At 35.8% G+C, this 18169-nt stretch overlaps 1 protein-coding gene across 4 annotated transcripts in view; it reads left to right on the top strand.

Annotated features, from left to right (window-relative positions):
• The window catches only part of RNGTT (RNA guanylyltransferase and 5'-phosphatase), a 386087-nt gene extending 374181 nt beyond the window's left edge, over nt 1-11906 (top strand). For 2 of the 4 annotated variants that reach the window (XM_072642803.1, XM_072642802.1), the window contains 2 exons: nt 2855-2978; nt 9213-11906. In XM_072642803.1, the coding sequence (XP_072498904.1) occupies nt 2855-2978; nt 9213-9376 (288 nt within the window). In that variant the 3' untranslated portion in view covers nt 9377-11906. Of the gene's footprint in view, nt 1-2854; nt 2979-9212 lie in introns of those variants that run through there. The other 2 variants (XR_011974408.1, XM_072642804.1) reach the window with 2 other exon arrangements.
• The last annotated feature ends 6263 nt before the right edge of the window (nt 11907-18169 follow it).

Raw genomic sequence — 18169 nt, 5'->3', positions numbered from 1 at the left:
ATGTTTACAAGTCTCCAATTCCCCTTCTAATAAATTATCTCTTTGAATCAGGATTCCCAGTCCCATTTTTAAATCCAAAGCAAGAAACAAGCTGGATGCTGAAATGATATGTAAGGTATCTCTTTCAAAAAACTATATTGAGAATAAAATTTGACAAGAAACTAAATAAAGGGCCTCACTGATTTATTTGTCTATGTTTTGATAAACATTTAACATTTTTATAATATTAAAATGGTATTTAAGAAGTACATTTTTTCTTTATAGAAAATTAACCCATTAATTTTATTTTTTACAAGCATACATATGTGAACTACGGAATTTTTTTCCTTTCATGTTGAATTGTGGGCACGAGAAGGTTTAATAAAAACGATATAGTACAGGAAAAGAAAAAGCAGTATCTCTTTAAGTACAAAATGTTTTTGATTGCATGGATTACCCTCAAAGTGGACTCTACGTGTGCTTCCAAAGCTTTGATTTGTGATCAGTAGTTCTTTGGGAACTTTGTTTCAAGTAATTTAAACATCTGATCATCTCTGCTCTCAGGTTTGTTTAGCACAAAGAAACTTGGTCCCAGCCTCTGCCTACGTTAGAGTTTAAATTTAATAGAATAAAATAAAAGTTTTGCTGCCTGTGATTACATTATGTGTTCATATAATCCCACGAATTAGAGAAAGCAAAGATCATGGTGGTAGTTGTTCTTATATAATATAGAAATATCATGGTGGCTGTCATGAAGATATACATCTGTCTACATAGGTAGATATCTCCTTATTGATTATAATAAGTATTTATATTCTTTCCTTCTCACCTTTCATTCATCAATATAAAGATGAAATAGTTCAAAGTAATTACAGTGACAAAAAAGAGAGTGTTTTGAAACTAAAATTAAGCTTATTCTCTAATACCATTCTCTTAATTTGGTCCTTGTAACTTTCCTCAATTTCTACCAGTTAAGGGACATTATTTGATCTGTTAAGGTCATCTAAACTGCCTACCTCAATGGGTACCATATCCCACTGGATTGCTTTCTGGTTAGAATAATGAGTATCAATTGGGATCAGTGAAAGGGAATAATCTGCTGTTTTTGGACATAAAAATGTATCTGGGTCAGTGTAGTGGCAGGTGTTTGCATTCTGGAAAGCTCTGTCTCCTAGATTGCTAATGCATGGCCAAGTGAGTACACAGAGAGTTAATAATGCTGCTTAATTGCAGCAGTCAGATAGAGCAACACATAATTTATAGCTATTCTGAGACTGGGAACACAAGAATGATAAACTATATGATAAAGACTTGTAGAGATTGCTAGTTAGTAAAAGTACAAAGGAAGTAGTTAGATATCTTTTTCACTAGCTATTGATTTTTGTAAAAAGCATATCATATAATTTTCTTGATGTCTTTTCAAAGCATCCTACCTTTCCAAAGTTTTTAGTTTTGCTTTAACTGAAAAATATTTGTGATATCTTTAAAAAGACACACAAATGAAAACTTTGCCTCATTTCCTCAGCCTGTTATAATAATAGGTTTCATCTGGATTCAAAAGATCTGCAGTCCAAATCTTGTATCCCCTTACTATACTTATGTTTGAGATGAATCTGTGGGACAAAAACTTTTCCGGGCCTTAGTTTCATCTAAGAATTTTTCCATCTTTAAATTCTATGGTCCCTTAAATGTAGACACCTAAAAAAAAAGTTAATTTATTTTCCTACGTTGCCTTATATTCATTTGTTTATCTAAAAAAAGTAGTAAATTGTAAGTTAATAGTAGGATAAATATATCAAAGAATGGATTTACTGAGTGACTAAAAGAGAAATGTCTTATGTAGCTGACACTCTAATCTTGTTTTTCCCTTTGAAGTGAATGAGAAGGTAAGTCAATCCAATATGGCCTTTCTTAAAGGGAAACTAATTAAATTATAAAGTTTTGTGTACATATCCAATTAGTAAATCCATGGATTGAGAGTTTTTAAAAAATGTCTTCCTTACATATTCCTAGGTACTAATTAAAGTCCTAAGTTGCTATAGGCACAGAAATGAGAACATTTCAAAGAACATTGATGATGCTGAATGATTTCAGTCTACCAAAAAGATAAAAACAGAATTAAAATATTACCACAAGTGGCATTTGATTTGAAAGTTGAGAAGTAAGCTCAGGTTTCTGTTTATGAGGAGCTTTCTAGGAGTTCAGTGAAATATCTCTTAAAAGGTTTATAAGTCTCCATGGATACTGAATGACTTTAATGGTACATGATGTGATCCATAGTAAATCATCTATGATAGAAAGCCAGAATGGCAACAAATTTAAAGTTAGTTTAATATTAAAATAATACAAATTCTTAAATAGAGTGGTCAACTTAGGAAATAGAGTATCTGGTAGGCAAAAGATTAAGAATTACATTATGTTTTTTGCAAATTTTTTTTTTAATTGGAAAAGGGAATTCTTTAGTCTTTGAAATGTGACTTGGAGAGTTGAGCCCTTTCTAAAAGGTGTTGAAACCCAGAAAGTGCCTTCCTTTCTTAAACTACCACTGACACAGACACAGTGGAAGGGGTTTGTCCCCATGGTAACATATTTGCATTTGGCAAACCAGAAGTGGCTGGTTTTTTGCTTGGTGGTATAATTGCTATATATTGACAGCAGATTTCAAAACTATTTATAAAATGTTGGGTAGATGAACATATGCACAAGGGGGATGCATATACCACATCACTAGGGTTGATTAGACATTTATGATGACAGAGAACTAGGCATGGATTACTGAGGTGTTTTTGGCATTTCATAATGTGTCTGTCACAGTGAAGACACTAAGGTTTTCAAGTGATTTAAAACATTTCTCTCAATTCTCTTTTTAAATCAGGTGACAAAAGAACTAAAACAATATGACAATAAAATTATAGAATGCAAATTTGAGAACAACAGCTGGGTCTTCATGAGACAGAGAATAGACAAAAGCTTTCCAAATGCTTATAATACTGCCATGGGTAAGTATAGTGTGGTAAGCTTCTGGCCACTGTTAGCTTATTGAGAAGAACATGGTTATGGTGTGTGAACCAATAATGTAACTGTTCCTTTATCCGTATTTATTAGGACTGAGAGATTATCAGATTTAATGCTTGGTTTGATTAGGGGCATCTCGCTATAGACCTGTTTAACCTTTATTGTAATTTGCCATCATCCTTCCCAAGACTATATTAACTTGAGTTGACGTACCAAGGAAAGATGGTTTAGCAGGGTAACAAATTATACAAGTTGAATTTGTTGAACAAAAAAAGCCATGATAATTTCAGATCTATTCAAAACAGCAAAAATCATTGTTTGCCAGATGGGAAAGGACAAAATTAGTAGGGGAAAATGTAATTTCAAGCTCCTAAAATAGTTTTACAAACAATGGAGAACAAAGTAAATGAAAGCCATAAAAATGCTGTCCTTTTACTATTGTGAAGACTTTAAATTCTTCAGATATAATTTGATTGTTTTTGGAATTCAGAAAACTGGATGTCTTTTAAATGGACAGACAGGAATTAATTGAAGTTTATAAGGTAAGTTTCTGTTCCTAAGAGTGGTAATTTTCAACTTAAGTTTTAGGGCTCTTATAAACCTTCCATCCTTACCTTTTAGTACTGACAACCATTGTGTTGAGTATAAGGTTCACAATGAAAGAAGATGATAGTGATGATGATGGTGATTATAATTAGCTTGTGAAGAAAAGTGGGCAAATATAATATACTATTCAGTCTACCTTTTTAAAAAATGATTTAGTAAATCAAACTTGCAAAAATGCATGTTTTTACCCTCATTTTCGCACATTGAAAAGCTGACATCACTCTCCAATGTTAATGAACCCAAAGTACATTTAGTGTTTTTAAAAAATAACTTTGTATTATGTTACATTAAAGTTGATGCAGCAAAGGAAGAGGGTCTCTTATAAGTCTTTGGGAAACAAAGTATTCCTTTGAGAGATGAATAAATGCCTTCAGGAAACAGAGAGCCATATTGCAGAGCCCAGGACACTAAATAACCCCTTCCCTTCCTCCTGTTTCACAGTTACTAATTTTTTTCACTTGAATAAACTGGTGCTCCCTAAGAGTCCTGTCCTAAAACTTGACTCTTCCTGGTATTTCCATTTGTCCAAGAGAGCGGCCTTCCTACCAAAATACCTTATAGATAAAGCAGAATTGGGCCATAAAAAACTAATTATTGACAAGTGTTTCCCTTTTTGAAATAAACTATTTAAGGTTGCTCAAAGTTAGGCCCACCTAAAGAGATAACTGGATAGTTGTATTATAAATGACTACATTTACTATAAAAGAGAATAGAGGCTCCTTAAGGATAAGGGCTTTTTCTGTTTTCCCTCTCTCTTTCCCACAGCTTAGAATAGAGCAGGGGTAGGGAACCTGCAGCCTTGAGGCCACATGTGACCTTCTAGATCCTTGGGTGTAGCCTCTTGATTGAGTCCAAGTTTTACGGAATAAATCCTTTTATTAAGAGAATTTGTTCTGTGAAGTTTAGGTTTAGTCAAAGAGCCACACTTGAGGACTTAGAGAGCCTTATGTGGCCTTGAGGCCACAGGTTCCTCACCCTTGGAATAGTGCCTTATACATATTATAAATTCTTATTAATACTTATCTATATTTAGTAATACTTGTTGAATTAAATTCATATTATTAAAAAGATGAACTTTTTCTAAAATATTACTATTAGAGCTTTGTTGATGTGATTTCTGGCTAGGATTAGAATTGATCTGGAAATAGGGATATATTACACCAGCTGCTTTCTTATTTTGAGGAGGGAAATGTGAATGCTAGTTTATATAATATATATCATAATTTTATAGTCTTTTCTAAACTAAAACCATAAATTTCTTTTAAAAATTAAAAATACTACTGCTAAGTTTATATATCAAGAAGGAAATGTTTATTCACATAGCAATTTAGTTTTTATTTATTCAATAGGATTATTAAGGTGATCATAATCTATATAGCTAGATGTCAAAAACAACCAGATGGGATGTGTGGAAGTGTGTATGGGGTAGGGTGAGGTGTAATTCACTATACAGAGCAACTGTGCTGATTTTTACTACCTTTGTGTCTGTGGACAAGTCGCTTGGATTCTTATAGTCTCAGTTTCCTCTGAGGTCCCTTTCAGCTCTAGATCTATGATCATTTGATTCTATGTACATCTTCAGTGTACCCCTTTATATTAACTAGTTTATTAATGTTAAGTTGTTCAGTCATGTCATATTCTTTGAGACCCCATGCACTCAAGCAGTTAATATGTGTTTTGAGGTCAGATTTGAACTCAAGTCTTTCTGACTCCAAGCCAGGTACTCTATCTACTGAGCCAACCATCAGTAACTTGCATTGTAATTCTGTTTTGTCTTAAAACAAAATTATTGAAGTCTTTTGTTGTTGCACATTCTTTTTCAAATATATCCCTCCCTCCTACCTCTCAAGTTATCCCTTATAACTAAGATTTTTAAAAGCAAAAAACAAGCAGTTCAGCAAAACTAATTAATACATCAGTTGCATCTGACAACATATGGTATATTTCACATGAATAGTAAGACCCTTTCCTCTGAAAAAAAGGGGGAAGAATCCATTTTTCTTAACTCCTGTTTGGGGCCAGACCTATTTGTCATAATTATACAGCATTCAGTTTTATTTTATTGTTCTTTAACAATAAATATCTTTTAAAATAAATATCCTTTTAAAAAAAAATCTTTGCCTTCTTGTCATTATATATATAGTTTTTCTGGTTCTGCTTACTTCACCCTGTGTCAGTAGTGTGAGTCTTTTCATGCTTCACTGAATTCTACACATTTGCCTTTTACTATAATATTCTAGTGCCTGTCATGTAGTAAGTGCTATGTAAATGTTAGCCGCCGCCCCCACCACCACCACCACCACCAACCCTACTACTACTACCACTACCACTACTACTACCATCACCACCACCACTAAATTAATATTTCATAATTTGTTTAACTATTTCCCAAATGATAAGTATCTCCCCTTCCCCAGTTATTTGTTAAAACAAAAAATATTGCTATATATATTTTGATATATATTTTCTTCCTTAGAGTACATGCCTAATAGTGATATCTCTAAGTCAAAGAGTATGGATGTTTTAGTCACTTAAAAAAAAAAAGCTTAATTCCAAATTGCTATCCTGAATGATTGGACAATTTCACAACTCCACTAACTCTGTGTTATTATGCATGTTGTCCTGTGTTTTCTTTTTTTTTTATTTCTTTTTAGTATTTTTAATTTTCAGCATTCATTTCCACAAAATTTTGAGTTCTAAATTTTTGCCCCATCTTCCCCTCCCCAGCACCCATAATGCATTCTGATTACCCCTTCCCCCAGTCTGCCCTCCGTTTTATCATCCCTTTTTCTTATCCCCTTCCCCTTTACTTTCTTGAAGGGCAAGATAGATTTCTATACCCCATTGCCTGTATATCTTATTTCCAAGTTGCATGTAAAAACAATTTTTTAACATTTGTTTTTAAAACTTTTGAGTTCCAAATTCTCTCCCTTCTTACCTCCCCACCCACCCCCATTGAGAAGGCAAGCAATTTGATATAGGCTATACATGTGTAGTCATCCAAAACATCTCCGTAATGGTCATATTGTGAAAAACTATATTTCCCTCCATCCTATCCCCCCCTCCATTATTCTGTTTTCTCCTTTGACCCTGTCCCTTTACAAAAGCATTTGCTTCTGACTACCCCCTACCCCAGTCGGCCCTTCCTTCTGTCATCCCTCCCTTATCCTCTTTCCCCCTGCTTTCCTATAGGGTAAGATACCCAACTGAGTATGAATATTATGCCCTCCTTGAACCACGTCCAATGAGAGCAAGGTTAACTCATTCCTGCTTACCTCCCCCCTTTTCCCCTCCATTGTAAAATTTTTTTCTTGCCTCTTTTATGTGAGATAATTCACCCCATTCTATCTCTCCCTTTCTTCTCCCAATATATTCCTCTCTCACCCCTTAATTTTATTTTTTAGATATCATCCCTTCATATTCAACCCTGTGCCCTCTATCTATCTGTCTGTCTGTCTGTCTATCTGTCTGTCTATCTGTCTATCTATCTATCTATCTCCTCATCTCCTCTAACTACCCTAATACTGAGAAAGGTCACATGAGACAAATATCATCTTTCCATGTAGGAATGAAAATGGTTCAACTTTAATAAGTATCTTATGATTTCTCTTTCCTGTTTACCTTTTCATGCTTTCTCTTCGTTCTTATATTTGAAAGTCAGATTTTCTATTCAGCTGTGGTCTATTCATCAAGAATGCTTGAAAGTCCTCTGTTTCATTGAATGTCCATTTTTTTCCCCTGCATGATTATACTCAGTTTTGCTGGGTAGACAATTCTTGATTTTAATTCTAGCTCCTCTGACCTCTGGAATTCAGTCTCTTAATGTAGAAGCTGCTACATCTTGTGTTATCCTAATTGTATTTCCACAATACTTCAATTGTTTCTTTCTGACTGCTTGCAATATTTTCTCCTTGACCTGGGAACTCTGGAATTTGGCTACAATATTCCTAGGAGTTTTCCTTTTAGTATCTCTTTCCAGAGGCAATCAGTGGCTTCTTTCAATTTCTATTTTACCCTCTGGTTCTAGAAAATCAGGGCAGTTTTCCTTGATAATTTCTTGAAAGATGATGTCTTGACTCTTTTATATTATCTCTCTTGGATCTATTTTCCAGGCTAGTGGTTTTTCCAGTGAGATATTTCACATTGTCTTTTATTTTTTATTCTTTTGGTTCTGTTTTATAATTTCTTGGTTTCTCATAAAGTCATTAGCTTCCATTTGCTCCATTCTAATTTTGAAAGAATTAGTTTCTTCAGTGAGCTTTTAGACCTCCATTTCTATTTGGTCAATTCTGCTTTTTAAAGCATTCTCCTCCTCATTGGCTTTTTGGAATTCTTTTGCCATTTGAGTTATTTTTCAAGGTGTTATTATTTTCAATATTTTGGGGATCTTTTCATGATTTTCTTTCATCACTGTCATTTCTCTTCACAATTTTTCCTCTACTTCTCTTACTGGATTTTCAAAATCCCTTTTGAGTCCTTCCATGGCCTGAGACCAATTCATATTCCTCTTGGAGCTTTTAATGTAGGAGCTTGTACTCAGCTGTCCTCCTCTGATTGTATGTCCTGATCTTCCTTGTCACCAAAGTAAGATTCTGTACTCTCAGTTCTTTTACGATGTTTCCCATCTTCCCAACCTAATACTTGACTTTCTAACTCTTTGTCAAGGTAGGACTCTGCTTCCAGTGGTAATTGGGGTTGGGGTGGATGTACCATCCCAAGCTTCAGGGGTTTTGTATCAGCCACTCTATGCCCCCCACCAGAGCTCTGGAAGCAGCATCTGCTGCTGCTGCTGCCACCACCACCACCACCACCACCACCACCACCACCACTGCACTGAGACTGGGGCTGGACCTTGCCAAGACTGCAAGCTCCTCTTTCACCCAGGTCCCATGGAGTTTTCCCAATGATTTTCCTGGCACTTGTGGGTTGAGAAGTCTGGAAACCTTCACAGCTGCCAATGACTCAGTCCCCTGAGGCCTACTCTGGCAGGTCCATGCTGGCACAAAATGTGCTCCACTTCCCACCAGTGCGAAAGAGCCTTCCTGTCAACTTTCCAGGTTGTCTTGGACTGGCGATTTGTTTCACTCTGTCATTTTGTGGGTTCTGTAACTCTAGAATTTGTTTAGTCATTTTTATAGGTATTTTGAGGGCTTTGGGGGGTGAGCTCAGGGAAATTCCTGCTTTTTACTCTGCCATCTTGGCTCCACCCTCCATCCTGTATTTTTAGTGACATTTCTATATCCCATATAGTATCCAAAGTAGCTTCTATGGGATTGCTACCTACCTACATAGTAAGCATTCAATAAGTGTTTGTCAAATGAATGAATGCCTACTCCTGAGCAAAACCAAGAGAGCAGTAATTTCCAATTTAATATTAATCCTCATTAAGATTTGTTTGCATCACTTCATTCCAGTGCAACAATACTTACTGAAACAAAGTAACAAGGAGGGTGGGGAAACTAATTTGTTTTGGAATGTGTTGTGCATGTCTTCTGAAATACAAGTTCATAGGGCCTTCGTTTTATACTTTTCCATTAACCTTCCACCATGATGAATTGGCTTAATTAGCCCTAAAATGAGCTGTTTTTCTTTTCTTTTCTTTTTGTTCCTAGCTGTATGTAACAGCATCTCAAACCCAGTCACCAAGGAAATCCTCTTTGAGTTCATTGACAGATGTATGACAGCTTCTCAAGGACAAGCACGGAAGCATCATCTGGACCCAGACACAGAGCTCATGCCTCCTCCACCTCCCAAAAAGCCACGTCCTGGCATCTAATTTCAGGGTGTAGAAACAAATAAGTGGGAAAAGCCTGATGTTGCTTTACAATTTTGTAGCCCGAGGAACTTAAAAAAAACTGGTGGGCTCTGCATTTGAGAGGCGCGAGGAAGAAATAACAAAAACTAGTATTGTAGCTCTCCTGTAAATATGTGATGCATTTTCTCCAATGCATCATGGACTTAAACATTCTCTTTTTACTTGATAAACACAGGCTTACCTTGTAAAATCTGAAGTTTGAATTATCCAAAGGTTTAGATAAGATTAGACTCAGTGGAAAGAGGCCTTGTTTATATATGGATAACTTTCATTTTTAATTTATAATGTTACTAATCTGGAACTGTGAGTACAGGAAACACTGTATTTTTAGGGACTATCTTTCAAAAATAGTAAAGTTACAAAATTCCTTTTTTAAGCAATGGAGTTAGTCTCATTTATCATAGATTTCCTACATTTCAGAGACTGATGTGTTTAAAAATAATAGGGTTGTTTGAGTATAATACTAATAAAATGAGTTTTGCTCATTTTAATACTATCTTTTTGTGGGAGGGAAATAGTTAAAAAAAAGTGAAACTTTATAGTTGTAATTAACCTCCTTTCTAAAGGAAACCTGTTAGGTATTTTTATCTGTTTCTCTTATTTGAACTCTCATATCTAATGTATAGTGTGCCAATTTTAGCTTTGCTTTTTAAGCTTCTCCATAGAAAGTGAGCACACACCAAATCCCTGTATATAACTCTCTCATACAAGACTATTTCTAATGCCAGGGCTACTTCAGCTTAACCCTCCACAGTGACAACACATTGTAAATGACATTAAAACACACAACTCACTGTGATATGCAAGAGTGATAACCTATAATACAAATGATCTTGTGTTAGTTCCCCTGAACAAAGCAGCAAAGGAAATGCCAGGTGATTTCTCTGATTAGACAGTAACATCAATGGAATAGAATACTGTCATGGGAAAATGGTCTCCCACTGCTATATAAATGCAGAGGCAAACACTCGATATTCATTGGAACTGAATATCAAGAAAACCAAGACATTTATTTTCAAAACCAATGTTGGTTGTTCTATACCAGTGACATTATTCTTGTGATACCAAATGAACAAATAAATTGATTGGTGTTTGTACTTGGGACAGATCATCAAACCCTCTTCTATATTCTGATTGAAGAACTTCATTTTGATTGACATGTAGAGAAATCACTCTAAGATTAACCAAATTAATAACTAGTGTATTTTAAGAAATTTAGATTTTAAAGGTTTACTGTATATGTATTGAGAAAGGATTTTCATGGACCACATTTTATATATGCATTGCTGTTCAGAGGGTAATATATGTTTCTCAAGATACACCTACACATGAAAAATCCAAATGGGTTATCTGGTCTGATTACCTGACAGGATTTCATCTGCCAGGATTCAGTTGGTTATTACCAAAAATATGTTTATATTCTTGTGAATTTTAATGTTTCTAAACAAAATTTTCTCTTGTATTGATTTTTCTATACAAAACATGCTTAGTGAAGGTGTTTTTATTTGTTCCACTGTGTTGTATAATGTATTGTGGGTTCATCTCAACTGCCATTTTTGTGTTTCTTTCCTAGGGAGTTTGTGTGTATTAGGAAACTGAAAGGGTTAAGTTAGCTGCTTACTCAAGTGACAGGTGAAAAGGGGAAAATGCTCATGTTTCCATAATATCTTTTATACAAAGTAAAATATAGGGAATTGCCTATGCAAGGTTACAAAATTGATTCTTTCCCACGCTAATAAGCCTTACACAAATTTGATGCAAAAATCCTATGCAACCCTGAAAGCTACTCCATGCATCATTGGGAGCAGTGACTTCCTTTCATCTAGCATATAAGTTTCTTACTGGACTACATGAAAATACAGCCCTTTTATGAAGAGAATTTACAGTTTACTTTTGTCAATTATCTTTAGTATAACTAAAATGTCTATGGTAATTGTAACCTTTTACATGAGTTAAGTGAAAGGAATGTCTCCTCTTTAATACATCCAGATATTTTCTCTCCTTGTCTATATGCATTTCAGCAGAACTTTTCTTAATTTATCCTGTCTGGGGTTTTGTTTTTTTTTAAAAACTGCAGTGCAGTATAACAGTCTGTCTTCCAACTCTATCTTGTTTAGTTCCTGAGTGCATTCACTACTGTCCTCTACATCTTTAAAGCAATCTAGAAGTCAACTAGAAAATTAAATTTCCAGTAAAAACCTAAAGCGAGACTTTAGGACAGCTGAAAGGAAGAGCTGACCTGCTCTTCCCTTCTCATCCTGCTTCACACCACGTAAATTCTGGGACTAGTCTTGTGGACAAGATTGAGAAACTCTTCAGCTCTTAAAACAGAGAATGTGAAGCCCTTTGATTTGTGGCTTGGAAAAGGTGTGTAATTGTCAGTTTTTGCATATATCATTTACTTTCAATTAAGTGCTCAGAAAATGTTAGGAAATGTCTCCTAAAATTGTGTATCAAAGAGTATTTTAATAAAGCTACTGATTTAAAATAATGGAAGCTCACTTACTTTGTCATACTGGTGAGCATTTGTTAGCACCTTGATGTTTGGAGGTGATTTTTTCCTCCCACTCATCCCCATTGCTGGCAATGGGTTGTGCTGCTACCAGCCACACTTCAGCTTTTCAGACACCAGAGATTTACCATGTAGGCTAGAGAGCTCATACATGTCCTCCCTAAGAACCCCAGCCTTTGATGTCAGGAAAAAATTATGAAGGTTGCTCTTACTACTGTTGGAAAAGAACGGAGCGGGAGAAAACAGACAATTTTTATGATGCATTAGCATTTATGTTTATTTGTTATCATCTTAGCATTCTACTGTATGAGAAAGAAGAATTCTGTTACATGTTATTTTTTTAAATGCATTTGAATTTTGACAAAATACTTAGCAATAAATGTTCTGGAATGACAAAATTATGGAGTATCAAAAAACCCATCTTGTGTTGACTGTATTTTTGTATCTTTATGTTTTTCATCTTTAAGCTCCTAGTATAGTGATAGCATGGAATTGATAGTATGGGATGAAGTTATACCCTAGAGATTGCTTCTGGTTCCCATGAGTGATCCACCTTTTGATAATGAGAATCAGATTATAGAATTATATTCCTCTAATTGGAGCTGAGGATCTCTCAGCATGGAGATTCCCTTTAACAATATAGAACAGCAATTTCTCATCTTCAAGAGTTGTCCAGGTGCGGAGAGATTCCGTGACTCACTCAGTGTGACATAAACCATTGTGTGTCAGTGTGAGGATTTGAACTCAGGAAATCCTAACTTATAGACCTGCTTTCCATCTACTGTTCTATTTTATGAGCTTATTTGTGAAGAAAGTGTCTGTATGCCATATAGTAAATTTATAGCTATATTGTATATCTCATCCATGAGAAAGGTGAAAGATGTCAGTTCTTTGAATGTCTAAAAACACTTTTAGGAATTAGGGCAGGAAGTTTAAGGGAGTTTCTTCTTGGCCAGCTCTTGGAATTCAATGTAGTGTTGCTAATGCCTTTATCAATTTGGTCTCACATCCATATCACCACTTTTACACTAGCTAGCCTTGTGCTACTTAGAGCATCCACCATTTCTTACAAGAATCTTTTCAGAGGCCCAGGCCCCTGTAAGAGCCTAGGCACTCTTACACCTCAAAGAATTGTGTCTTATCTGTTCTTACATTTTGCACTGAAAATTACTACTTTCAAGGGAAACTTCCCAACAGAGCCATCTAGAAAATGATCCTGCTCTCTTCCCTGTGTCAGCACACTCCAGGAAGGGATTGCAGCAGGGAATTAGCCTCCAATTTGTGTTTTTCATCCTAACCCCAATTTCTCAGGGTGGTTCCTTTGAGTATATTATATCTCAGTTAAGAAGACCATTTCAATCCTGCTCTCCTACCCTCTCACAAATTCTGAAGTTGTTTTTTAATCTTTTAGTAGCTTCTTATAACTTTTTAATCAGTTTATTTTTTTTAATTACAGGTACTTGGCACTTAGTATGAGTTGGTACCTCTCTCATTTTTATGGTATTAAAAGTGTGTGAAAAGTATTCTTCCTGTTACTGTTACTGAGTGCTGTCTTAGCAGGATCTAAAGAAGTAATAAATTTTACAGAATTGCCTCTCAGGAAGACTGTCAGGGGAATAGAATATTATAATCACAATATATGCCCTGATATATTGGGGAGCTGAAAGCTACACAAAACCTGGGCCAAAAGGACCAGTACCAGTGAACCTTTATAGAAAGCTTCCTAGGTAAGCTGACAAATAGTTCCACCTGTCTATACTGTTGAGGACCAGGAAAGAACCTATGGAGGATTTATAGCTCCATTCAAATTAATCATCTTGCTTGATTAGCAAAGTTGGTCATTTTTAGATTCTTCTCTGCAAATACCACTATTGGTATGCAAGCATAGGATAACATGGAAGACATCCTTTAGTACAGCAATTCCCAAAATGTGGTCTGTGAGCCTCTACGTGTCTCAAAGACCCTTTTGTGGGGTCCTTAAGGTCAGTACTAGTCATGTTGATACTAACCCATTATTTACCTATTACTAATACCATACTTTCTTTTCCAACTGATCATCTGCATAATGCCAGATTTTCTTCATAGACTTAACCCAAACAACATATCATAACTCACTGAATGACCAAGTAGATAAAAATCCTTTTCAGTCTTTTTTCAGTCATGTCCAACTCTTTGTGACCACACTTGGGGTTTTCTTAGCAAACCACTAGAGTGGTTTGCCATTTCCTTCTCCAACTCATTTTGCAGATAAGAAAACTGAGGCAAATAGGGTTAAGTGACAGTGCCTGGGGTCACACAGCTAGTAAGTGTTGGAAGCCATATTTGAATGTAGTCTTCCTGACTCCAGGCCTGGCACTTTATCCACTGTGCTACTTAGCTGTCCGTGAAAATTCTGCTACTGCCTTATATTAAGCTAGATGTTTGAGATTTGCAAAAAAAAAAAAAAATGCAAATAATGACATTTTTTTCACTAAATTTTTTGTTTAGGAAAAGCTATTTTTCATAAAAATGAGTTAGCATGTAATATTAATTACATGTTAATAAGCATTTTAAATGAATAAGTAGTTTTAAATTTTACCAGTTTCATTTTTTAATATGATAAATTGGTAGATATAACCCACATTTTAAAAAGTTTTTTGTTTACAATTTTTGAAGATGTAAAGCAATCCCTGATACTAAAAAGCATGAGAACTACTAGGGTACTAAATGCCTAGTAAATGGAAGGTGTTAAGTAGAGCATCTCTCAAAGTAGCCCACTTGACAGAGTTGGCCAGTATTACAGGTTCTTTTGATATATTATTTCCAGTAGCCAAATATAGAACAATTATGATTGTACAACAGTTCTTGTGACATTTCTAGCTATTGCATTACTAGTTTGCACTTTAACTAAACTGTTCAGTTTGTGTCAGTGATGATGATGTTGATAGCATTTATGTAATGCTTCTGTCACATTTTATCCTAGGAGGTAGGTTCTATTAATTAGCTCCATTTTATGGACAAAGAAACTAAGGCAAAGGTTAAGTGACATCCCCAGGATCACACAGCTAGTAAGTAGTATAAGATCAAATTTAAATTCAGGTTTTTCTGACTACCTCTTTGCCCAGTACAATTTGAGGCCATCAGGATACCCTGAAACATTAATAAAACAAAGCCGAATGAGCATTTATTATGCCTATGTGATGTGCAGAGCACTGTGACACAGGATTTAGAAGTCTCATGCTCAAAAAACAATGTGATAAGGGGAGGAGGGTGTCACCATAACATGGAGATTTACCATCCTTGCTTATGGAGGAAGAGGAGACAGCATTACTTGATTGGAAAATATAAGCTCCTTATAGATAGAGTCCACCCTTTCCTCTCCATTGTTGTAGCCCCACAGTTCAACAAACATCAAGTGATAACTTCATGGAAGGAGTTGTTCTAAATGGTCAAATAGAATGATGAAATTTTATCAAAAGTTCTCAGTCTTACTAGGGAGAGTACAACCTGAAAATAAAAAAGTGTTCTCCTGAACACAGTAGACTAGCAGAAATCCAAGAAAGATGCAGAGAATCATCTCTAGGGCAATTTGAAGACTTCACAGAAATGGCACCTGAACTTCGCTTTAGAAGAAAAGAAAGGTTTTGGTTTTTTTTTTTAAACCAATAAGGAGAATGTGTGTTTCAGGAATTAGGGATAGCCTGCATGGAATGCAGAAGTGAAAAAATGGTAGGTCCAATGCGTATAACAGTAGTCCGTGCTGTAGGTTGAAGCCCAGTGTGTGAAAGTAATGTGAACCAGGACTAGAAGGGGAATTTGGAGCCAGATTACAGAAGGTATTCGGTGTTAGACTAATTGAGTTTGTGCTTTATCCTAGAGATAGTAGGGAAACGTTGAGAGGTTTTTAGCAGAAGAATGATAGGATCAGGCTTGTATGTTAGAAATCAGATATGTGGAGGACAGATTGAAGAGAGACCGGTGCAGAGAATAATTCAGAAACTATCGTCCAGACAAAAAGTAATGAAAGGCTTGAACTAGGGTGATGGTAATGTGAATAGAAAGGAGGGGATAAAAATAATAATAATAGCTCCTGTTTCGACAGTCCTTTAAGATTTGCAAAACACTTAGCATACATTATCTCCTTTTAGCTTCCCAGCAACCCTGTGAAATAGGTACTATCAGTGTCTCCACATTACAGAGGAGGAGACTTAAGCTCTGAGAGGACTTCATTTGCAAGACCAGTTACATTATCCACTACATCATGCTGCAAGAAATTAAATTTGATTTAGTAAGCCTTTATTAAGCACCTACTGTATATAAACACTCTTCTAGGCCCTGGAAATACAAAGACAAAATAAAGAAGTCTGTCTTTGAGGGTCTTACATTCTACTGAAAGGAAATAAGTGTAAATAAGCAAATGTAAGAAAACAAGAATACTAACAAGATATGAGGAAAGACTGCATAAGAAGTGATATCAGAAATGAATCTTGGAGGATTCTAATAGGGAAAGGCAGTGGTGCAATTCAGGCATGGGGGAAACCCTATGCAAACACAGGTTGGAAATGGAATGCTGAGTCCCTAGATAGACAATTCCCATTATAAAATAAATCCAGATGAGTCTAAAAGGATTAAAATGGTAAGCTGAGTAGGTTGTATTTGTTTTCCTAGAGAAATCAAAGAGCCATTGAAGATTCTTCATCAAGGGAGTGGTGCTGTTGAGTTTTGGGTCTGAGTGACTGAGGACATATAGATGCCATCAAGAGAAATAGCAAAGCTGGGAGGAGGGACAGCTTTAAGAGGGGTGATGAGTTTAATTTTGGACATGTTGAATTTAATATACCAGTCTGTGTAACATCCAAGTGGAAATGTCAGACAAGCAATTTGAGATTCAGAACTGAATTTCAGAATCTTCCCATAGATCAATTAATCAGATTAATCATCAAACATTTGTGAAGTACCTACTATGTTTTCACCAAAGGAGTGTCATGAGAGAAGAGAAAGTCTTGGAGAGACTCTTGCAGGAAAACTGCTCTTAGGGCACAGGGCGAGGAAAAGAATTGAATTGAATTCAGCTGAATTTAATTGAATTAAAAGGGTCCATGAGGGAGGAGGCAGGTAGGCAGGAAGAAAACTAGGAGAGAGCAGAGTCACTGTCGCCAAAAACTGGAGTTTCCAAAAGGAGGAGGTGGTCAAAAGTATCAGTGTCATATTTTGCAGAAATGTCAAGGAACCAATCAAGAAGCATTTATTAAGCACCTACTCAGTTTCCTCATCTATAAAATGAGCTGGCAAAAGAAATGGCAAACCACTCTGGTATCTTGGCCAAGAAAACCCCAAATGGAGTCATGAAGGATAGGACACAAAATTACTGAACAACAAGAATGAAAGTCTTAGGTACTGTGCTAGATGATAGAAAATGAATACTGAGAAAAACTATCTAGTTTAGTGATTAAAGTAACTGGTGACTTTTAAGAGTAGTTTCTGTAAAGTTGTACGGTAGGAAACTAGATTGTAGCAGTTAAGAAGAAAATAGAAAGTGGAGGCTACTATTTCTGGTAATCAACAATGAAAGGATGAGGAGGAGAGTAGCAGGGTCCAAGTGATTTTTTTTTTTTTAAATATGGAAGATTTGAGCATCATTGTAGGTATTGAGGGAAGGCTCTAATCAGGAAGAAGAGATGGAAAGGGAATGAAAGGAATAATAAAGAGAATGTTTGACTAGACAAGCTCTCAAGGAGACCAGATAGGATTAAGGCCACAAATGCCTTAACAAGAGGCATCACCTGAGCCTGGAGCAATGAAGACCAGCGAAGAATATACAGAGATTTCTGAGGTGTCATTTGAAATGGATGTGCTGGACCTCAATCCCAAGGAAATGAGCACTGCCATTGAAGTTTCATCGTGAGCATTTACACCTTAGACTCAGATAACACTACAAATCAGAGCTTGATTTAATTTATTGTTTTGTTGATTGTTTAAACTTAAAGGGATAGAAAAATCACTAATTCAGATTAAACTTAAAGGTATGTCTTTTGTACACTAAGCAAACCAGTTGTAAGCATTTAGCAGCACACCCTTGGTTGTGCAGGAAGAGGGATAATAAGCTTCCACCAGATAGCCTCAGTTTTCTTAATCAGGAAGGTGGCAAGCATGTCTGCTAAAAGAAATGGTATATCCCTGCTCTATACTTCGCCCTGAGAAGTGTGGTAGCTGGATATGGTCCAAAGGGTATATGAAGACACATCCAAATTTTTAGGCATCCA

This window comes from Notamacropus eugenii, chromosome 2, assembly GCF_028372415.1.
Source record: "Notamacropus eugenii isolate mMacEug1 chromosome 2, mMacEug1.pri_v2, whole genome shotgun sequence".
NCBI classification, from domain to species: Eukaryota; Metazoa; Chordata; class Mammalia; order Diprotodontia; family Macropodidae; genus Notamacropus; species Notamacropus eugenii.
The sequence above is the reverse complement of the archived record's forward strand: the minus strand, read 5'-3'. Positions and strand labels throughout refer to the sequence as shown.